A 24,760-nucleotide genomic window follows, 5' to 3' on the forward strand; every position below is an offset into this window, starting at 1 on the left:
ATGTGCCAGGATAATTCTCTCAAAAAGCTTACCCAGGTTTGAGGTAAGACTAACTGGCCTATAGTTTCCCGGGTCCTCCTTCCTCCCCTTTTTGAAGATGGAAACCACATTGGCCCTTCAGTCCTCTGGCACCACACCAGAGCACCACGAGTGCTCGTACAGTCGTGCCAGGGGTCCAGCAATGGTTTCAGCTAATTCCCTCAGCACTCGGGGGTGGAGATCATCCAGACCAGCTAATTTAAATTTGTCCAGTCCCTCCAGAAGTTCCCATGTAGAGAGAATGGAGGTATACAGGGGAAGAAAAGGCTTGAATGGTATGTAAGAATGCATTTTAAATGCCAACATTTTTCTTTTTGTCCCTTATTTTAATTGTGATTTTGAGAGGGGGAGAGAAGCCTATGAAGAATAAATGCACCTCACTGATGAGGATAAACTGATAATTCTGTCTACTAGCAGGGCAGAGCCACTTCTCACTTGGCATCTTCTTTGTCAAGACTAAGTGTTTTTCAGACACTTCCATTCAGTTATTTCTGATTGGCAATACTATGAATTATTGAAGCAAGGCATCCAGATTTGTCCCAGATGAGAACCACATTATTAGCTTGTCAGGATCCTGATGACCATTCCTACTTTGAGATGTCATTGTCATCAAGTGTTGTTGTCTTGATGGAGCATGGGATGGTAGGTTATGTTGCCAAATCATGTAGTTAGGTACACAGTGGCCTTCTCTTGGCCCTTTCCATCATTTTACAATCCATACCTGAACTTATTAAGGCCTCTTGTCAATTAGTATCATTTAGAGACAGTTTGTTAACCTTGTTGCTGCTGCTGCTTCCGATTTCTGGGTATTTCATTCCCAGGGAACATGTAAATCCTCAATTCTGGTGAAGGGAATTAATGTTGCATACCATTTACTACATCTACAAGACAGACTGGGGGCTCCAGTCCATCAGAAGAACAATAGGAGTCTCTGCTAAATAGACCAGGATTTTATTGACTGAATAATCACCTCCTCTTCTTGTCAGAGTAATCACTTTATCCACAACTGATGCCTCCAGAGGGGAGATATGGTCCTCCCAAAATGCCACCATGGACCATTCATCTCACTTCCCTACAAGGCTCAGAGATGTGTCTAGCCATGTTGTACTAAAAAATGTCATGTTTTCAAAGGATGAAATTTATATTCCATGAAATGCACCATTGTCAGAATGAATAGATAAAGGAACAAAGTGAAACAGCCCATTAGACCCATTGTAATACTGTAGTAATTGGGTTGTGGCATGAAAAGAGAAACTAATGGATAAACATAACGGCGTAACAATGACATGAGCTGTTATCAATGTGTAGTATACAACTGTGGTTACTCAAATGAAACCCGTAAACCACAATAAGGTATGATTCAACACATACAGGCGTTGCAAATAATCTTGATGAAGACAAAACTTTCTTGGGTTGATTTGAGCTCAAGTGAAGCGATAAACAGCAACAAATTATAGCTCAACTCCATGGGAATCTTTGAGTGCATTATAAATGGTGTTACTTCAGATAAAGATTTGTGGTTTTTTTCTTCCATGGGGAATTTATGTAAGTGAAAAAAAGATGTGAGGGAATGTTTCAAAAACTCTATTTCTGGACATTTGGCTGAAAATAAATTTTCAGTTTCACTTTAATGGCAGTCACAGCCCTCTCTGAACATTGTTCATGGACAATCAGAGGAGGGCTGTATATGCGTATATGCGTGTGTGTAAAATCCTGTGCATGGATATATATTTCCAGTAGTAGTCAGGGATCTTTCACTTTCTAGGAACCTCTTGAATATGTTATATATATAATTAGTTTAGAAAAAGCATATTATTTGTATGTCTGTGTTATTACAAATATGTGATTTTGAATAATATTATGTAATACAGATATGATATATTAAAGGGGTTCCTGGAAACTGAGAGGTACCTGAACACTTATGCAAAATGGTATCTATGCACAGTTAGAGAGGGAAATGCCCAATCTGCCACCCTTTGAATCTTTGAGGTGTTTCTTTCTATTGTTAATCATCTAATACAAATCAGAGGTGGTGCTTTAGGATCATAGGGATGTAGGGCTGGATGGGACCTCACAAAGTCACCGAGTCAGTCCCCTGCTGAAGGCAGATTCAGTTCCTTATTTCAAGTTACTATTCAAACAACCAGAGCCAAAATAGTTGAAATAGTTCACAGGTGTCATTATGTGTGTATAAATGAATTAAGCAGTTTCAAATAGCTAACATGCTCACTTAGGCCAGTGCTCCATAAAGACTGTAGGATGAGGAGTATATAATGAAATGGTATTTAATGGAAGATTAAATGCTGAACCACGTGAAGTGAATTGTGTGGCAAGGAAACAGGTGGAGCTAGTGGCTCAGCAATGACTGAATACTGTGCTTACCACCAGAGTTTAAAGTCTGTAGCACTTCAGGAATCAAAAGTCCAAAGCCCCAGTGCTCAAGTACATCAGAGAAGTGCAGATGAAGGAATGAAGGATGCAAAGGTTTCTTTAAAACTGGGACCATCAAGCTGTGGGGGCCAATCCAGTAAATGTGGGACTAGCCAGCTGGAGTGGCCTACTGATGTGAGGAGCTGGCATTTGGGAATGAAATAGTGCATCAGCTGCTAAAACTTTTCAACAGCACCTAAGGATTTTCTCATGCCTGTGGACTCCCTTAATGCCTGACTAAAATAGATTTAGGGCCAATGCATGTGAGAAACACTAACATATCTTGGATTCTGGCTGAATTCTTTCTGAAAATATACAGCGGTACGCTTCACTCCAGTAGTCAACTGTAAATGCTAATTGCAGAATTGAAATGTCAGACCTAAGGAAAACCCACAGTCAGCAAACCAGAATTTGCACCTGCATATTTAGTTAGCTAAATAAATTGGTTTCATATATCCACACAATTGTGGAACAACCAGCTGGGGTTACAATCAAAGCGGTAAATGTTGGAAAGTTGGCGCAAGAGTTGATTCCTCTGGATGTGCGTTTTATTTTGGGTTTGTGAACGGGTGCATGTGCATGTCATTTCATTTGGCCTAATTAATTTGTACCTGTAATTTCAAAAGAGTGGCTTGTTAAGACATGACATTACTAGAGGTAATGTAACCCTTTGCAAAAGGGTGAAAACTTGCATGTTCTAAGTGCAGAATTAAGTGACTGGTTGAGCAGTAATAATAATATATTGCCTAACCTAAAGAAAAGTCATTACCTTTAAATAATGGACCACATCACAGAATTAATTATCCCAAGGAAGGCAGTGGGTGCTTCATGCAGACAAGGTCAATTAGCTTATCCAGAAGAGCCCATTTGAAGTGTATTATGAATAATTCACAGACAGAGAAAGGAGCTTTGAAAAAAGTGTCCAGCTATTACATGGTGAAAGCCTTCGATTCCATTCTTAATGCATTTAAGATAATACCCAGAGGACAATTATGGCTGCTTAACTGCAACATTAATTAAATGACAGGAAATGACAATTGTCTGGTCAAAACAACACGAATGTGTTTTTTTTATATGAAAGCATCATTGTCTGCATCCCTTTCTCAGAGGAGGACTATATGCTGACTTTTGTCCTCTTTTTTGGCAGTTTCTGGCCAGTCTTCTCCATAGGTTTCCTTTGGTCATTGTTTGACCAACTGATTTCATCCTCTCCACTGCTGGGAAAGCTAGCTGTGACAAATACCATAAATTTCTAATATCTTTAGATCTTTCCATGTTGAACATTTCCTTTTAAGGGAAATAGATTAGAGCAGTATATCGAATGTCTGTGCCAGATCCCAGTGTTTGATTTTTGTCCAGCGGCATTTCTTACCCTGAAGATATAATCTTACTAAACAGGGGGAACCAAAGTAAAGTATGTTGCTAACCAAGTATGCAGGTTCGGTACTTGATAGGGTCTCCTGAATTTTGTTTAGCCCCCTACCCACTGAACCAACATTAACCCAGGCTCTTGGACCTTGATACCTCCTTGCTTCACAACCTGCAGAGACGAATGAAGGGCTGCATGGCCTAACACAAGTGTACACCTCTTCGTATGTAGTGTGCACAGCTGAGGGTGGCTACAGAAGATGCAGTGCAGAGCAAAGGCAGGGCCCTTAAACTTTTCCACTCTCTTGGCTAAAGTCTACTTTTAGCTTTGTTTACAGTGTGGATGTATTTGCTCACCATTTATTACACCTAGATTTTTTTTTTTTTGCTCCTCTGCCTCCATGTTTTAAATGTGGTTTAGAGACACATATTCTGCCAGGACTTCAGTCAATCTCACTTTAAGGAAAAACACCCCAAAACTTAACTTTTCCTGTTAAGAATTGCTTAGAGTGTGTGTGTGTGTCTGTTTGGCAGAGAGAGATGCCTCATGCAATTGCAATGCAAGCTGCTCACTTTGGGGAAGACAGTTTCTTTTCTATTTATTTATTAGATTTATATGCTGTCCTCCCCAACCCACCCAAAAGGCTTAGGGAAGCTCACTTTAAAAGAGAAAATAACTCATAAAGCTGTGTGCTTCAAGAAGGAATGCAGAAGTGTTAATAGGTGACGGACGCAGGGTAAAAACCGGCGTAGAGTGGAATAAAAACAAATGGAAATGACAAGTTGTGAAGGGCGGTTGTGCCTGGAAGCTTGCTAAGAAGAATTTTTCCAACTATTTGAGTTGCTCTAATAAAAGATATCACATTCACCCAAAGAACCTGGTCTGTCAAGTTATGAACTTAACTCCCCAGTTACAGTGTGTATGGGAATGTGAGCAAGGGCGATTTCTCTTTTCCTTTCCTATGTTTGCCAGCTTATTTGGAGGTGTCAGGATACGCTGAAATGGAGATGATACCACCATGCCAGCAAGATCAGATTTCTCTAAGACTACTAGAGAAATCCCACAGTACCCCACACTTTGTCCTGTGCCAGCTTCATTGGTTCTGTTGAGTGAACCTGTCCTTTTGGAGTAGACAGGACATATTAATCCCATTTATTTTTCAGATAGAGAAGCTGAGATCCAGAGCGATTTTAACTGACTTAAATAATTTCCAAGTTTATAACAGAGCTAGGAACAAAACACAAATTTACTTTCTAGCCTGTGCCTTAATTGGTAGACTCTCTCTCTCCTAGGAGTGCTAAATCATATGGCTGGAAATAGGAACTGAAGCAATCAAGGAGCGTTTAGGACTTGGACTAGAATGGCGACATGAGTGGTGCTACAGAAGAACATATTCAATTGACATCTTGTGACCTTAGCTGTGAATTATAAAAACAATAAAGTTGCAAGTCTGGGGAATAATATGCTTTTTCAGCATATTTGGACTTCACACAGAAAACAATAACCTTAGCTTTCTCTTTTTGACTTTGGAATGAGCACGGCTGGCCAGAGGAAATCTCTCAGGGTTGCATTTTTTTTTAAGACGCCTTTGGAAGAAAGGGCTAATTCTTCAGGTACCTTAGTTTAAGTGTCCACCTTTAATAGTGACATTTCATGGCTTTTGAGTTTACCTGCTGCATTTGCTCAAAAGGGAAAGTTCAGCAGAATCGGAGAAGGTGCTGCAGTCGTGCATCTAATGAGGCACGTAGCAAACCTAATCCTTCGCCTGTTTGAATCAAAGTCAAGGCTCACCGTGACTCCAGCAGGCTCTACCTAGTACTTCAAAAAAGCAATCAAGTGAGGAGGAAGGAAATCAGCCCAGTAGCCCTTCAAATAACGAGACATAAAAATATGGGACTTGAGCAAAAGCGGCTGCAAAGAGCCAGGCAGGGGGAACTGAAACTTGCAAATGAAATGTGTTTATTTGACATTTTAAACCATCCAGAGCTTTTTCCTAGTACCATTTCTCAAGGAAATTTAAAGATATTTTTCCCCCTCCTTGTTGCTGGCCTCTGCCTCAGTGGCACTGGGAAAACTTGATAAAAATTAATCTGAGCTTGAGAGACTTACTAGTGGATGCATTTATTTGCATGCGTGAATGTGAACAGATGTTTACATGGTAGCATTAAGTGGGCCGGCTGTTTGAAAAAAAAATCATTACTTTTATTCAAAAGTCAGCCTGTACTCTTGAAACCATGTAGGTCTCTGATGCAACGTGGATGAAAAGTCAGGGAAGTGTGTTTTCCCAGGTATCTTTCTTTTTCTGTTTTCATAGTTATCTTTCGAGCAGTTTGCTGAGTGTGTTTTTTGCCTTATGCAGCTGTATCCCACCTGAATTCATGGGCATCTTGACTTGTTCTTGATTATGCTTAGAAGGCAGCAGATAGTAAACAGTACAATTTCAGTATAAATTAAGAATAAATGCAAAACCTAGAAGGAACAAAGAAAGATTGACCCTGGAGAGCAGATGCTGTCTCACCTATTAGGCACCTCAGGGAACTTTCGGTGCCTAATTGGGATTCTGTTCCACCCTGATCAGGTCCTTACAATCTGTGACTGTATCCTCTTGTGTGACACACATCCATCTTACCCTTAAGACTGAGTCACCAAAAAGCAGCAAGCACGCCCACCCACCTTTTCCATTAACAGGTCTTCAGGGACTCGAGCGCAGTGGAAAAGCATCACACTTGCACACCTGAAAGGCTGGGATCGAAGCTGGCCCTGTGTTTTGCTATTGATTTCATGTGCCTGGTCTGTTCTGGGATGCAAGCAGAAATCAGGAGAGCATCTGCGTTTGCATGCATTCGTTTTACTCTTCAAATGCAAAGGAAAAACAGAACGTGTCTACAGTCACATGTGTCTTTGCTTTTATAATATATATTAGTGTAAAAAACTATGTATATTGTTTAATGTAAATGTTGGACTCAAGTGTGTGTGTACGTGTGCACACACATATACACACAATCAGGGGAAAGCTCACAGCACACGTGGAGCTGTGCTGACAGGCAGGGAGCTCTGAGGGCTCCCTGGCATTTAGGATCACAGCGAGAAGTTGAGCCCTCACCCTGTCCAGCTGTGTTGCACATGTAAAATGACCAGTCTTCACAGCTTATGCACCATGCAGTCGACAGGAGCGGGGCCAAATCCGCATCACCACGACCCTGGATCTGCCCATGTATTGCAACAGTTCACAGACACCCACACGTGCAGGTACACACACACGCACACACTCCGTTTAATTATGGTACATTTAAGAACCCAACAGCAATTCAATAATATAAAAATAAATAATGGTTTTAAAGCTGCAAAACTCATTGCTCACTGAGTGAGAAAAAGAGCTCAACGTTGATTAAGATGCTTCTTAAAGAAGACGGATTATTGCCACCCTGACCTTTAAAGCCGGTCAGGATGAATCACTAGGAGTCTTTTGAGTGCAGTTCTCTATGAATTTTCTCATTTATATTCTTGGGGTTGTTCCCCCCTCCCCACATGCTGGCTTACAGCCAGTTCATTTCATGGTGTTGCCTATACATATGTTCTGCTACAGCTGCATTTTTTTCCAAACAGCCCAGTTTCACAGCGCTCCAGCATTGCTTAGGATGACAAACGATGCCCCTGCTGCTTTGACCAATGGAGATATAATTGCAGTCTGAGAACAGGACAGCTGAGGCAACACGGAGCTGCAGTTTGTGTACATCTTTAAGTTAAAATTGACTGCATTTGTCTACTGTAGCATAGTTTCCCTTTCCACTACTTAGGGCATTAAGTGCTGACATTAACTGTTACAGTCAGGGAGGCAGAAGTGCTTGGCAGTTGAGAGCAGTGTTGAATCGGCAATTATTTATTTACTGTTGCAGTTTAATGTATTTTAACACATTGGACTCTAAAGAAGTTTAACGGGTGGCCTTAACGCTCCTGGTGGCTCAGATAGTGAGACTCAGGGTTGTTAGGATACGTGATGGAAAGCTGGTAGTCGGCTACTTGATGCGTTCTCCCCTCCCAGCACTGGACACCATAGATGGGCGGTGTTTGGGCGCAGAAGGCAAATGTCACTAAGGTGTTTCGGTCGATTTGCCTGCTTTAGTAGCAAGGAGCAATCGCACTTCCAGCTTCAATGAGATGGAGAAATTTTGCTTTCAGAGGAGACTGAGGATGGAGCAGGAGGACTGGCCAATGCACCTATGTTCACTGATCCTCAGCTGCAGTACACTATTAGTGAAGGAAGGAGAGAGCAGCCTCTGGAAGTAAAAGGGGTCATAGCCATGCCATTGCAAATAGCCCTGTCTCTGCACACCACATATTTAGGTTTCTGTTGTGAGCTGAATACAGTGCGTGTTTGCTTGCAGGAAATATTAAACCAGGGGCTGGTTGCTTCGCCTTTCCATCACATTCCTAATTCTTGCATAGCCGCTGTCAGTTGCTTGCAAGTGGATCTGCGGTAATGTTTCCAAGCTCCCTGCTGGGTATTCGGGTAATGGAGTGATAGGATTGAATGCAAGATCCCCACCAGCGTGCCTTCCTCCATTCCACATATGCAAGGCAGGAGGTGTGATTGTGGGATCCAGCATCAGATCCAGTCACGCCATACTGACAGTAAAGGGGGAGCCCAGGATCATAACTCCCGGGCGCAGATGGTGCCCCTGTCGGCTGACAGGGCTCCCAGCCATGGGCGAGCCCCTGGCCACACGTTCAGCTAATGGCATGATAGGAACAAACCACAACATTACTACACATTGTCTGTGGAATAACTTTGTGGCTTATTCCTCATTTTATCATGCTGTTAATTATCAAAGAATCACAGAAAATAAGGGTGGGAAGAGACCTCAGGAGGTCACCTCTAATCCAACCCCCTGCTCCAAGCAGAACCATCCCCAACTACATCATCCCAGCCAAGGCTTTGTCTAGCTGGGTCTTAAATACTTCCAAGGATGGAAAATCCACCATTTCTCTGGGGAGCCTGTTCCGGTCCTTTACTACCCTCCTAGTGAGGAAATTTTTTCCCTAATATCTAACCTCAACTTCCCTTGCTGCAGCCTGAACCCATTGCTCCTTGTCCTGTCATCTGCCCCCACGAAGGACAGTCCAGCTTCATCCTCTTTGCAGCCCCCTGCAGGGAGGTGAAGGCTGCTATTCAATCCCCCCTCGGTCTTCTCTTCTGCAGACTAAATCAGCCCATTTCCCTCAGCCTCTCCTCACCAGTCATGTCCTATACGCCTATAGTATTTTCCCATCCTCCTCTTGGGTTCAGAGAGACCATATTTATTCCTGTCTGCAGTGTTTGGCTTCTCCTTGTAATATATTGCAAAATCATTCAGAGCCCTGAATAGATCATTTCAGCTATTTAATACGTATGAGTAAATAATGTGGAATTTTGATTATTTTTGTAAAGGTTTCTGAGAAAAATATGCTCCATTCCTCTCCAACGGAAGGAAGATCATTTGCATCAATTAAAATTGTTCATGCTATTCTATTTCTATATCTCACTTCCTACAGGATATTATCATAGGTATATACATACCATGCCAAAAACAAATTCCGGTTATATAATAACTTTTTTATCTTGAGTCCTTATTTATTTAATCAGAGATTTTTGCATAAAAATACTACTAATAATAACCCAGTGTTACTCTAATAATACTGGTTTATCTGCATCCCTTATTTCTGATGCCACATATACATGTTATTTATGCACTACTGCTAATTTGTGCTTGTATTCATATATTTTTTTTATTCCAGTCCAGAAATAGAGCATATCTAATCATGATATATTTAGATTTCTGAAGAACCAGGCTTTGGCACAAAAGTCACTGGCTTTTTTTTTTAAACATCCATTTGGAGAAATCGTGCAGTTGTACTCTGAAAAAGAGATGGTAGAAATGACATTGTCTGAATGACTTCCTGATCAAATTTGCCCAGTAAATAAATAGTTTCTGTCTGCCAGCCCTGCAAAATCAACTTAAAAGCAGAAAGTCAAGGTGTGTTCTCAATGCTTCACAAACCAACTTCAGTAATATTCTCCATGCCAGATTCCACCCTCCGTAATATCTGCACATAGCGTGTATTTTCAAGAGCACAATTGAAATGGAGTTAATCATTCTTTTTGTGATACCAAGCGAGGAGAAAATCCCACTCCCACTGTCACAGCGAAGTTCCTGGAGTGGAAGCAGGAGGAATAAATTAGTAAAAAGCGCACTTCTGGTATTATTAACAGCAGAAAAAGGTCTTTAGGCAGAAGGAGCAATTCTGTTCTATAATATGAATTTATTTTTAAATATACCTCTTTGTAGTGAAAACAGGAAGGACTTATCTTGGGTTATATCATTTCTCTCAAGGGCCAGCTGTATTTGCTGGCTTGCTGCTGACATTATATTTTGTAGTAACTTGTCCAGTCTGTTGTAAGGGGCTTGTAGTATTTACCTGTGATGTAGTGTTTCTCATTAGGAAGTGTTTCCTGATATTAAGTAAGTTTTTCCCTACATTTGTCCAGTTGCTCCTTGTTATGGGCATGTAAGAGTGACTATTATTGACCCCATTGGAATTAAGTCCCACACATTCACTCGGACCAAAACTAACACTGCTCTGCTTATAACCTTCAAATACTTACATTTGATTACTTATTTTTCTCTTTCTTCCCATCTACCATTAAACCAAGCTATGCATATAATATCTAGTTCTTATCAGTAGCAAGATTTGATGACCACTGAACGAAAGAAGGATTCCCCCCACCCCAACTATATGTCTTGCTGATTCTGAAGGAAAGATGACATGAAAAGAGACAAACTTTTTTTTCACGGCTGTGTACAGCACGCTACTGGTTAAATGCAACACAATGATGCAATGGCCACATCAGGAAAAGAGTTTATTTAACATCTGGATTGCTGTATTTATTTTAGTTTCAGTTACATATACATCTATTGGTAATTGAGGTTTATTTAAGCAGAAGCATCAAGTGCAGAGCAAGTCATGTGGCAGTGCACTGAGGATAGGTACTATGGTAGAGAGTTAAAGTAATAATGGTTTTATTATCCTCCAGACATGATAATTCCTTTTTGCTTACAGAAAGCCAGATTCAAGGTTTAAGTCAGCAACAGCCTATTTCTGTTGTTGGGGCCAAGGCTTTTTTTTTCAGAGACTAAAACTTGGCTCAAATTTTCACGTGTGTCGGTGCATAGAAGTCACCAGCACTGTGGGCCAGCATCTACACATGCATTTATGCTGGCTTAAATTTACTTTGCAGTAATTTACTGCTCAGTAAGTGGGAATAGACTGGTGTCTACACCAGGAGGCATTAAAGCACATTAGTTAGTCCCAAGTCAGTCCACAACCAGTGTTACTGCACAGTAAGGCATCTATGCATGTGTTACTGTGCAGTAACTAATCAGGTGTAAATTTGATACCTGCATGATGCAGGCATCAAATTTACAGTCATGTTGACACAAGTCACCATATTTACTGCACAGTACAGGTGTGTGTGTGTAGACATGCACCCATACTATACACTAATTTCAGTTATTGAACAGTAAATGCACATGTGTTGATACACTCTGTGAGGTTGAAAATGAGATTGCTACAGGAGAGAAAAGGATACTAGGAGAAAGGTCAAGCACCCACATCCATGTTTATGAATATCCCTCAAAAAATTGAATCATGAGGCCAGTAAGTAGACAGAAAACTGGACTTTGGATGTCTTCTTCGGGGAACAGTGCAACCTGAAGTGTAGTTTGAAGTTCATCTCCAAAGTGGGCACCTTCAAACCATACACAAGCTGTGGATGGGATCATGGTCAGAACAGATTAAGGGCCATTTATTGGCAGCATCATTATTCCAAGATACCATATACACATGGTATAAGGAAGTTCATGGAGGATATCTTTCCTCTTCCTTCTCCATATGTATCGCATGGCCATTTAAAGTACGTGGGCTGCAGATCTTCTACAGAACTATTGAAGACTTGTAATTCCCTCCCTGCCTCCCCTTTAAAAGAAAAGAAAAAAGCCCTTTGTATCACTGATTCCTCTCCTCCATATCTGAAAATACTGTACATTGCTCTCAATGGAAGCCATATGTTTCTTGAAGAGCCCCTATAAGGCAATAAGCCAGATACTCAGCTAGCATAAATCAGCAGAGCTACACAGATTTGAAAGTAGTCAATTTATGCCAGCTGTGTTCTGGCCTTTTATATCCCTAGAACTGGCCTTCATGGAAGATTTTCTGTGAATGCCTCAAATATAAAATGTTTCCAGTCAACAGTCTGTTGTGGGGCACTTGTTCATGATATGGAGAGGGAAGTTGGTAGGGTTTTTCTTTTTTTTTAATAATAGTCCTGAGACCTTTTAAGTCTACAGGATATTTGGTGTTCTGGATTCAGTCCAGTCTATTCAGTAGAAAGCAGAGCAGCAGATTGAGCAGTGAGGACAGGGCAGGGAGCAGAAAGCAGAGCAGCAGATTGGACCAGGATCAGAGTGGTACTTGGGGAGGGTATGGGGCTAATTTGTGGCTCCTACTGCACGATAATGTCAGCATGCCTTTTCCTCGTTGGTCTGCGTCTGTGGCTTCACCTGTTTTCAAAATGTGGCATCCCAGCCAGCTGGTCTAAAAATCTTGATGTCATGCAGCTGTAATGAGGGCTTCAGTTGGTTTTTTTTGGGCTTGTTCCTACTTGCTCAGGGGAGGCTTCATCGCTCTCCTTAAGCATTTTTGCCTATTTTCCATGCAGGGGTCTTTGCCTTTCACCTCTTAAGATGATCTTCATGTTCTGCTTGGGTTTTCTTCATGCCTGTTTCAATTTATTCTTGCCTTACCCAATTTAAAGATAGTGTAACTCTATCTCTGGGATAGGCACAAAAAATGCCCTTGTTGCCAAGAAGGCTAACCGTATATAGGGCTGCATTGGTAGGATCACTGCCAGGAGGTCAAGGGAAGTGATTCTTCCCGTCTATTCAGCCCTGGTGAGGCCACATCTGGAGTCCTGTGTGTGGTTTTGGGCCACCCACTATAGAAAAGATAGGGACAAATTGGAGAGAGTTCAGCGGAGGACAGTGAAAATGGTTGGGAGCTGGGGGACATGACTGGTGAGGAGAGGCTGAGAGAACTGGGCTGATTTAGTCTGCAGAAGACAAGATTGAGGGGGGATTTAATATCAGCCTTCAGCTCCCTGCAGGGGGCTGCAAAGAGGATGGAGCTGGACTGTTCTCAGTGGGGGCAGATGACCGGAAAAGGAGCAATGGGCTCAAGTTGCAGCAAGGGAAGTTGAGGTTGGATATTAGGGAAAAAAAACTTCCTCACTAGGAGGGTGGTGAAGCACTGGAGCAGGTTACCCAGAGACGTGGTGGCATGTCCATCCTTGGAGGTGTTTAAGACCCAGGTAGACAAAGCCCTGGCTGGGATGATGTAGCTGGGGCTGGTCCTGCTTTGATCAGGGGGTTGGACTAGATGTGACCTCCTGAGCTCCCTTCAACCCTCATTGCCTGTGACTATGAAAGTGTTCCCCTAACACAACACCTCCACTCCCCGTCTTCTGTTTATATACAGGCAGTCTATAGACATCTGCTACATCTCAGTGAAGTTGCTGGGTTTTTTTTCCTCATCTTTTAAAGATAGACTATTTAGGGAAGGATAGGCTACAAGGAAAGAAAAAGGGAGGGGAAAAGGTCTGCAGCAGGTGTGAAGACCCCTTGGGAAGCAGAGGGGAGAGTTGGAGCCAAAAGGCAATTGCCATCCGGCACAGAAAGTCCAGTCCAAGCTGTAGTGACCTCTCTGAAGGTCTGAATGTCCCCCACTTCTTTAGTCACTCCTACTTACTGCACTCCTCACTACAGTTTTCCCATGGAGTTGCATGGCATGAAAGAGAGGTGAAATGCACCCAGATGATCCCTGGCAAGAAACGCTGCTCTGCATTTCATGCTGTAGAGGAATGAGAAAAGGAAAGAAGGAGCTATGCCTGATCAGCCTGACCAGAAGAGGGAAGGAGAGCATCTTAAGTTTTTTAAAAAAGAAGAAGAAAAAAAAAGGAAAAACACAGGGGAAACTTTGAAGCACAGAAGTAATTAACTATGATATATCTGTATTTAGAAATCTTACTGTGCACCATCAGCAAGGTCAAAAAACCTCTCACTACTAGCCACCTCCCTTGCATGCCAGCAGCCCACACACTGCAATCAAGCCTTTTTTCAGTCACCCCATGGGGATACCAGCAAATTGAACACTTCAGGCCTCGTATCACAGGCTTTCATTTCCAGCTCCAGGAGTCATACAATACCTTCCATGAGCTTATTAAATGCCACCTTGAAACAAATTAGGTTCCTTGCCCTTGCTACCCCAAAATTGGAAAGCTGTTTTGAAACTTCACTTCTCAGCTGGATAGAAACCTTCTCTCAATTTCCTGTCTAAAGTTAGTCAGAACTAGCTTATACCCATTTGATCTTATCCCAATACATTTAACTTAAAGAGTTCTCCTATCTGCCCTGTGAGTGTATTGACCCAGCCTTTGTATTAGGCTAAACAAGTCAAGCTCCTGTAATCTCCTCTCCTAAGACACATGTATTGTCTGTTGGGCTAATCTTTCTTGTAATCCTCCTTTCCAGTTTTAATTACACTTTTTTTTAACTTAGGTGACCTGAAGAGTACGCAGTATTCCACATGAGATCTTACCAATGCTTTGTACTAATACCCCATGTCTTCTGAAAATGCATTGCCTGATATATATCATTCACCTGTTTCATGGTTGCATCCCATGGGCAGGTTGCAGTTGTCCTGGAAACTGTATTGACACCCGGTTCCCTCTCACCCTCCATCATCTTCAGTGGATGACCCCCAAGCTGGGGGAGAAAGTTCTTGGTCTAAGTCCCTAAGTGTGAGACTTTGCACTCTGATTTTTTACATTTCATCTAGTGTTTATTTCTCCAGTCTACAAGGCCACCTCATCCTCCCTGTGTGATAGTCTAGCCCCCCTCTGTATCGACAATATTTCCCAAGCAACTTTATATAATTGGTCTTATGAAGTCAATGGAACTTGAATGCAGACTGCAGTTTGCAAAGCATCTGTAAAAATGCATGATATCTTTGAAAGATGAGTCCAAATAACAGAACTGAGATGCAAACTTTTGTCTTTTAGTTGAGCCTCTGAGAGAGGCCATCCCAGATGATTAAGATCTGTATTTTATTTACTACCCTATCTCTAGCATTATAATATCATGCAACATTTACTACGGAGCTTCCTAATTAGCTTTGCAGCCAACACGTCAGCATCTACACTTGCAGCTGTATTAGACTACAGTAAAATAATAAACTCCACAGCAGGGTAGTATTTGTAAATGCAAGTACTATCCTGCTGCAGAGTTTTTTAGTGCACAGCAATGCACGTGTAGACGCTGATGGGGCTGGCTGGGACATGAGGTTACTTCAGTTCGGGGGGTGCCTGCTTGCTACCACCCTTGTGCCCCAGCCAGCCCCTCTGTAGCAGGTTGACCCCCCAGACCCTCTGTCAGCCTGGGCTGCTCTGACCTGGTTCAGCATGCTGCAGTCCCAGGCGCACATTGAAATGGCATGCCTGGGAACATGATAAGCACCAGAATTCATTGCTTTGTATTAATTGCATGTGTAGCTGCACCCACTAATTATTTTATTTTCAACAGAGCACTTTGGGCAGCACAGCACATGTTTTAGATTGTCAAACAACTCATCTGTTCTGCTTATTAGGCTGCTCTCAAGCCTAGAAGCGGCAAAGGTCTTGCATTTGTTTGCCTTCATTTGGGCCACTCTCTTCTGGAATAATGACATGTTAACAGCTACTATGGTAAGAACAAAGCACTTTGTGATAATAGCTAATCCAGAGGGACATGCACTTTCTCTGCAAAAGAGATAAGTACACAAACAAGCATTAATTCTGTGTATGTTTATCATCTTCTTTTTTTTTTTTAATGAACAAGATTATTCCAACCTGAGAATATATGTGGCAGGCTTGTCTCTTGTCAGCAAAGCTGGATAATTATACAGATACTATCAGCAAATTAGGATCTCCTTCCCACCCCCTTCCCTTAAAACTGTTCTGATATTGTCAAAAAATGTTAAAGCTATGGCTGGAGTCTGCTGCTATTGCACTGAATAGTATCTTGCTCTATGAATAGCTCCACTGAGATGGCTGGTAGCACTTGTGAATAAAATGCTACTTTCTGGAAGTAAGGACAGCAGAACCTCACCAGAGTTGAAATCAAATTGCCTGGGCACCTCAATAGTGTTGGTGAGCAGCATCATAATACAAAATATCATTTTGGAGCGTCTGCTATTCCTGATGAAGTCAGCGCTGATTATCTCTAAAAATGATGGTGTTGATGTGCATTGTATTTTCATGTTGGTCTAAAGACATTGGCAGGTAAGGTTCTTTGAGTCAATCCAATTTCTTTTATTAGACTCACTCATATAGTTGGAAAAATTCTCCTTAGCAAGCTTTCGGGCACAAACACCCTTCGTCGGGCTGAGGAAGCGTCTGCCAATGGTCTGTGCTCTTCCTCTATTAGTAAAAAATACACTGGAATAAGGTGCCAGTGCTGTGAAAGAACATGGATTTAGGGGCAAGTATGTGACCATCAAATGGTTATTATATATTTTTTTTTAAAAAGGCATAAAGTAGGATAACGTGAAGGAAAATGAGTTGAATAATTTAAATTTTGGCTATTAAAACCACCTCATTTTGCTAAGAAGGACCACACTCTTAGTGATATTTTTTTTCATATTTCAAATTAGTATTTTTTTTTTCCAGGACAAGAATGCACTTTGCTTTTTACAAAACTCGTTTCTTGGTGAGGGAACAGCAGCAACTAGACTCTCACATGAGAAATCAGTGTAGCTCTGCCAGCATGACTGGAGATTGGTAATTAGGAGCTTATGCATCTCTGAGTTTGTTAGTCTAAAGTCCAAATCTACCCTGCCTTCAACATGAGTGGAAGACGTCCAGCTGAGGAACTGCCCATATAAGTTTCTCCGTTGGGCTGCAGCACTGCCTACGCAGTGTTAGAAGCACAGAAGAGCATCCTTCTTTCTTGTTATATGAGCCCAAGGAAAAAAAACAAAAAACAAAAACCCCAGACTTTGGCTAATACAGGAAAATACAGAAAAACCTAATATTATATTGCTTCCATTGTTCCTTAAAAGATCTGCCTTGTCATTTAAACCCATAAAAAAACCACTTGCCCAATACTATACAGCTGGTTGAACTATATATGTGCAAATAGCAGTGCCATTAAAAATAACTTCTTTAAAAATGTATTTTTCCCAAAAAGTTATTGATAGGATAAGCATTCTCCATGTCATCTCCTTCAGTCTCTTCACTGTAACTGTTATTAAAAAATGCAGATATTTTTGCTTTCTGAAAGTTGCCTTTTTCTAACTGAAAGTTGAGATTTGGTGAACAGGAAGTTCCAAAAAGACTAATTGGATTTAAAAATAAAAAGCAAAACAAAACTTTGGCTAAAAATCTCTCTCTCTCCTCCCTCCCCCCACAGGCCTATACCCACCTTAACTAGAACTATGCATCTCCTCCCCATCTTAAGCACTCTCCTTCCACCTTGTCACATCTTCACCTATTCCTTCTAGATCTGTTTTTGTGTTATCTTCCCATTCTTGCTTTGGTCTAGCTCGAGGCCTGATGCCCTTCACCTCAACTTCTAAAATCTGCCTCGTGTGCCTTCTCTCATCAGTTCTTGCGATATGCCCTGCCCGTTTTATTCTCTGCACTCTTATCTTGCTCAAGACATCAGATCCACCAGCTCGTGATTATGCCTTCTCCAAACTCCATTTTCTTGCAGTGCACCAAATATTTCCCATAGCACTTTGTTTTCAAATGCTTGCAGCTTTTTTCCCTTTTTTCTGTGTCCTGGATTTGTTTCCCTAGCAAAGGATAGGTTGAACAATTGTACCGTAAAATAGTATATAAAAGAAAGCATTAAAAACTTGGACAATAAGTCCACGTGAAACCTCGAGGAACAGAAAGAAAGTTGAAATTTCACAAAATGATTTCCTGTTTTTGAAGTAGTCACACAGATTAACTGAACTGAATTTGGCCTCTGGATTCAAGGACGATGCTGCCGCAATATGTTAAAGCATACCAGCTGTTAAATGGCAGCATTGCTCTGTTTTAGCACTTCCTATTCTATGTAACATCTGGGGGGGTCAGGTGGGCCTTCTCCAGGATTTGATATTGTGTGTTAAGGGTATTAGTAGAAACAGATGTTTTCAGTGTTTGTCTCTGTACTTTGGCTCAGAATCAGCCCGGTTTGCTTTCTCCAGTTCCAAGATCAGTGTTTCCTCTTTGTAGTGTCTATTCTGATATGTAGTCTTTTTATTTAAGTAAGAGAAAAGTAATATAGATTTAAGATATTCTCCTCCCTACCACTTTTTTTGGGGGGGGGATCTTTTTGTTGTATAAGAAAAAACACATATATATAGTGTGGTAAGCAGGATGGTGCCGCCTTACTCCTCCCTTATGGAGCCTCTGCCAAAGATCCAGTGGGACCCCAGGATCCACTTTCTCCAGCTCGATGCCACTACTAATTACTCGAGTTTTATTCATTATAAGAACACTGTAATGAAACAAATGCCTGGACAGCATTGTTTCAATGTAGACAGGTCCCCATGTTTGAAAAGACTGCTAATAATAAATTAGCTTTCTGCATTGGTTGGAAGGACCTTTAATTCATTTTTTCCCATTAATGCAGATAGCCTAGAAGCCTGCCTTGTGTTAACGGTGTACAATTATTGAAGACAAAAAATAGGTTTGAACTGATCAGGAATTTAATGCTGGATTCCATTTATCTTGCTCTCCTTCCGTCATTGCACTTTGCTTGTAATAGCAATATGAGGCACCCTGACAAATGATGGAAACAAAGCTTGACAAATGTAATACTGTTAAAAATATGTGGCTTCAGTTTAACTCTAGCAGGACAGCCCTAAAAACTAAAAGCAAATTTCTGCCATGGTAAACCTGGTGCTGGTTCATATATATCACTCTAGATTTATATGTATAATAATTTTTCTCTAAATCCAGATGAAATACTCATTGTTTTTAAGTGAATTTCTGATTGCCTATAAATATAATTGCATAGACTGCTTAGTAACACAGGGCATCTTTAAAGGAAATTCTTGCATTTATATTTGCATAGATACTGGCTGTTGCACTAAATCTGAGTGAACTGTGTATACCGGTGATCAACTTGAGATTCGACCTGACAGAGGCTTTTCTGTAAGCTGATTGTATGGGCATAGGCCATGTGTGAAGCCGTTATTATTTCCCAGAAGTACCCCTCTACAAAGAGTCTTTGGGTAACAGTTAACTATCCTACCGAGTACATCTCTGTGCTCATCCCTACCCAGGGGTGACTGGAAAGAAGGTCCACAGAGCACTGTCGTATGATTGGCATCTCCTCCCATTGGCCTCTCTGGCCACGTCCAGACGAGCACGGACACGTGGTATGTGGCACTGCTGACCTGTCTACGGTGCCACACGCTGCACATGCGGGCATTTTCCCATGCTGCTACCTTGCAGCATGGGGGCTGGGGGGTTGACCCTGAGAGATCAAAAAAACCCACACCAAAAAAAGTAGGGTGGTGCATGTGGTGATGGTGCGCACCAACCAAAACCAGTCTGGCCACCTGGAGCCATGCTCCAGCTGCAGGAGCACCATGACTGCAGCTCCATGAGGCCCCCAGGACCCCAAATAAAGCTACTAGAGCCAGCACAGTTGCTGGTCCCAGCCTCCCCTATGCCACCCAGGGTAACCTGCCACATGCCAGAGGACGCATGGCACAGGTTTTCCCTGGGGACACGTAGCAGCAGTGCACCTTGTGCCACTGCTGCTGGTCCCCGAGGAAGCAAACGTTTGCACTCATATGGACACAGCCCCAGTGGCCTGAACTCAGGATTTTGCCATCTGACTTCCGCTGGCACAGATTTAGTATGGAGAGCTCAGCAGGTAGCAGATGAGCAACCTTAGCTAGCTCCACACTGCAATGAGGTGTTGGGCATCCAACCCATTGTAGGCTTGAAGTGGTAGCTGATTGTTCCCAGTAGCTTGCACCACTGCAGAACTAACTGGCATATACAACTGCATGTACCATGAAATTTTGTGGTGGGTTGGCACATGCTTGCTCATGAGCATTTGGCCTGTTCTTCATTTATTCAGGACCATGCTTGGATTTAAATTCACTTTTTGCCATCCAAGTACTCAACGTTTTTCTCTGTAGGAAGATTTGCTGCCGTGGGTAAAAACGATAACATAAATCAGACAGCTGTTGGTTAAGGCTCCCAGACAAGAGAAATACAGGCAGGGTTATAGTTACTGCCAGTGCTTTGCTGGAAATGGAAAATCATTGCCTTTTAATGGATTTGTTTAAGCTATGAAGAAAGGGGAGTTGTGCGGATAGTGAAACAGGCTCTTGGAGGAAATTCAATCTCATGCTCCTCTGTTGGTTTGGGTCTTATATTTACTGTCTCTTTCCCATGCTTCTGTTTTTGTGTTCAGGATTACCTATGACAAGAAGCCTTTAATGTGTGCATCATGAGTGAATTCTGTCAGTTATAACCTGAGGAAAAAATGTATTCAGTGTAATACATTTTTTTGTGCAATATGCTTTTGTCCTCTGTTCTGGACTCAGTAAATGCACTATGGAAGTACCGAATGGAGGACTGGTGGTGCTCTGGGACAAGTGGACTTTTACTCATGAAAATTTAAAGTGGAATTCTGCTCAGCAATGAAACCACAGGCCTGCAGGGACAAATTCATCCCAGGAATAGCACTGTTGGCCTCAGTAGCTGTACAGCAGGAAAGTATTTAGTGTGGTGTTTGCACTGTGTTTAGGGGAGAGATTTGGAGGCTGCTTTTATTATATTAATATACTGTAGACAACAAAGGTGCAATGACTAGCTAAGACATGACAGTTATAGCACTATGGATATTGAAGCATGGCATTTCAAAATTCATATTTTTGTTACACCTACACCTAGCTAATCTTTAACCAAGGGTGTTTTAGAATGGATTAGAAACGTGTTAAGATCAGAAATGGCCATGGGCAAAGGAGAGGCTTTATTCTGTCGCTATTGTTGATCATTCATATTCTTGTGAGGCCAAAGGCCCCAGTTCAGCCAAGTTCTTGCTTAAATCCCATGGACTTAAATTGAGTATTACCACCCATATAAGTACTGTGCAGAATAGTGCTGTGATTATTCACATGATTAATATTAGGCTTATGCTGAAGGGTTTTGCTAAATCAGGACCTAGAGTTCAGCGCGACTGATGTCTCCTGATCTTGCAATTGATTTCAAAGGGAATACCCCTAAAGTAAACTGTTGCTCATCTTGCAAGAAGATACGAGCCCATAAACAGAAAATTTGAAAAGATATTGCGTTTTATAATCCATTCCCTTGCCAATCCCAGACTGTTTCCTGCAATATATTATGGAGTGCTTAATTTAGACTACTTTTAAATGACTCAAGCTATGATGCGTCTACCACTTTGAGAGTCTACATCATAAATCTTTTTTTTCTTTGGTTGCCTTAGTTCAACAAAATAAATATAGTAGAATGTGAAGAAGATGTTATAAAAATGTCCATTCTTAATGCCCACGGATGGCTGTTTATCACACTATTATGCCTTCGTTTAATGGTACCAGCCAACAAGCAATAAGACACAGATTGACTTTGATTAACGCATACCATTATCTGTTGATAGCCCAGAGGATTTATTTGTATCTAAATATTTTTTTCCCAGAATGAGCACTTTTTTTTAATTAGATGTAGTACTTCTCTGTAATGTCTACTTCAGTTGTTAGTCAAATTATCCTTTTATTGAATAAGCATCCCTCTACAAAGCTGTACCAAGTAATTTCCCAGCACATCGGTGTTAGTTCTTTTTCACCTACAATAACTATATCAACTGTTGTAACATCGTCTAGTTATCATCCAGATTTTTCCTAAACCATCCTCACCACCAATAACAGAGAGAATCCAAGATGCAAGGTGAAATATGTTGACAAGAATATATGAGTGCTAAATTAAGTATACACCTTTTAGTAGGATACATCCTTATCCAATCTTGAGTTTTGTTTTTATAATTAGCACCATTGGGTATTGGTCAAAGTTCTCAGGTCCTAATTAATGGTGTCATGAGACTGGAACTACTCTTGCTAGGGTTTTTTGGGTTTTTCTTATTTCCAAGAGTTTACAGTATGCTAGTTGGAGGTTGAGAGAAAAACAAATATGAGTTCAATTTTGCCGACTTAATCTTAAATTTATTTTAATTAGGCCCTAACGTTCTGTAATTAACTTTGGTTGCATTTCATGTTCTGGATGTTCTTGCTTGCATAATTAGGAAAGGCTTTATTAATATTTTCATTGAAAGAGAAAAACAGACTAATTTTTCATATTAGTACTGAAGCTTATAATTCCTGAGCTCAGAAGGTTAGGAACACGGTGCTGTTTCGCTAACTTCTGCCATCTACCATTATTTGTACCTGATTACATTTCTCAATTTAAGGATTAAGAAGTTGACAAAAAATTGCCTGAGCTGAAAGGCAGGATAATCTTAGGAAGTTTTTGATCCACTGATTTTGCAGTGCCTGAATCTTGTTACTGAATCCATTAATACCTAATATCTGACATGTAAAATATGATGAACTTTAAACAAATATAATCTTGGTTTTACCTAGAAAAAATGAGCACAGAGCTCCTTTGGGTAAAACATATAACTGCACAGAATGAAATTTAGTCTAAGCTAGCGGATCTTTTCTACAATTTGTATACCGCTTGATCCCTCACTTAGAGGTTTTCAGTGTCTTATGAAGTCTTGCCTGGGAACATGTTGCCCATATATAATATATGTAGCTTACTTCTGTTTCATATGGAAGCTGATAGGATTGTTTCTTTTAACTTCAGTAGGAACAGGATCAAACCCACAACAAGAAGAAAAAGCAGATTGAGTGTACTTCCTAGAAGCTTGAATCATCCACTGTTAAGAACTCAGATTTGCTATGTATGGGATGAAATCAGTGTTGCTTTAACTAACCAAAAACTAGTCCATTAGTACAATTGTGCACCGATGCTTATGGTGAGGAAATGTCATCACACCTTTAGTAAATACACCTTATTTTTGATGTAGTGGAACAGTGCTTCCAAAACTCTTTGGCCCAACATACTACTGTGAACCCTCAAAATTTATTGTGAACCACCCTGTTCATCAAACTTCAATTGAAAAGGGGGTGGGGAGCAAAGCGACCTGTAGACTGCTTCCCATAACCTCATTGGCCACCAATAGGCCCTGAACAAAAGTGTACAAACCACTACCATGGACTATATTAACCTATTGTAAAGATGTTCCCGCTAACAAGAGAAGCACATGGCTCTGTAGTTTGAGAAGCAATTGGAGCTCAAACTATCTAGCTAACCTGTCATCTTTCCCTCAAACCATTAAGCAAGATCATAAAATGTCCATTTTCTGGTTGTGCTCGGTGTCAGCTTGAGCAGACAAGAAATGAAGTAAGGAGGGCAGTAAATTAAAAAAAAAAAGTGCATATAGTTCATTTGGCTATGTCTGTCTTACCAAGTATTCTGCGGAAAAGAATAGAGTTACAGCAGTGTTTGTTGAATGTTGTGTAACTTGCATCTTAGTAGACGGTACCATAAGGGGCAATTGGTTACATTTTAACATGGCCACCTGTAGAAATAAGACTTATATTCCTGCTTTGATTCACTACTGCAGAGGTGACCAAACTGCTGCACTGATGCCACAAGTGGCATGGGTAGTCTTTGTGTGTGGCATATAGCAGGTTAGGGTGGGAGCAAAAAGCAGGGAGCACAGGGCAGGGGAAGGGGATCAGAATGGCACTTGGGGAGGATGTGGTGCTACTTTATGGCACACCTGCCAAAAAGGCTGACTCCTACTACAGTACTATTGGCTTCTCTATGTAACTGCAGTTCTCTTGTCTTTCTTTGTCCCCCACTTCATCCAGATGGGATCCCGTTTGCTTGGTGGGTTGGCCGTGCCAACGAGAAGCATTTTTACTGGGGAGGTTCTCTCCCTGAAGTCCAGCAGTGTGCATGTGGACTGGAAGAAAGTTGTCTGGATATGAGATATTTTTGCAACTGTGATGCAGATAAAGAAGAATGGTAATTATGTTAATATATGTATAATTGGGTAGATGGGAATAGTGGGAGGAGTGAGAGACATTTGTTGAACTGTAATCTATGTTCCCTGGTACTTTTTGCAGCCTTCTTGGCTTCAGTGCAGTTGACTGGGTTGGAAGTAAGTGCAGAGTTTGGACTTATTTCAAATGCATGTTTTCTTTCCAGCATAGAGGAGGTCTGGAAGAAGCAGGCTACTGCAATAAAAATAGCACCCTGTGCAAAGTGTTGCTTCTTGTTGTATCTATGTGGCTTCACTGTAATCAGTGGACCATACCCTAAAGTTTTCAGCTGTTTTGGCTCCCCCTGGCTTTTGGAGAATTGTCTGTACTAAAACTTAGCATTTGGTTTGCTGGGTATAACTGGGAATGCCTACATGTGCATTTATGCCAGCTTAAATTTACTGTGCAATAAATGGGAATAGGCCAGCTTCTACAGGTACAGGCGTTAAAGCACATTAACACTGTATGTGGACTGACTTGGGACTAAAGTTAGCCACAAGTCAGCCCACGCACACAGTGTTACTGTGCAATAAGACATCTTCATGTGCATTACTGCACAGTAACTAATTGGGAGTAAACTTTATACCTGAATGAGGCAGGTATCAAATTTACGCTCAAGTCAGAACAAGTTGCCATATTTACTGCACAGCACGGGTGTGCACGTGTATCTGTGAGCCCATACTGCACAGTAATTTTGGTTACTGCACAGTAAAT

General features: G+C 41.3%; 1 protein-coding gene across 1 annotated transcript in view; it reads left to right on the forward strand.

Annotated features, from left to right (window-relative positions):
* Positions 1-24,760, forward strand: part of CNTNAP5 (contactin associated protein like 5) — a 573,569-nt gene that overhangs the window by 450,827 nt on the left and 97,982 nt on the right. The window contains exon 14 of the mRNA XM_019522627.1: positions 23,873-24,029. Coding sequence (XP_019378172.1) covers positions 23,873-24,029 — 157 coding nt within the window. The remainder of the gene's footprint in view (positions 1-23,872; positions 24,030-24,760) is intronic.

This window comes from Gavialis gangeticus, unplaced genomic scaffold (genome assembly GCF_001723915.1).
Source record: "Gavialis gangeticus isolate Ggan-Ray unplaced genomic scaffold, GavGan_comp1, whole genome shotgun sequence".
Classification (NCBI taxonomy): domain Eukaryota; kingdom Metazoa; phylum Chordata; order Crocodylia; family Gavialidae; genus Gavialis; species Gavialis gangeticus.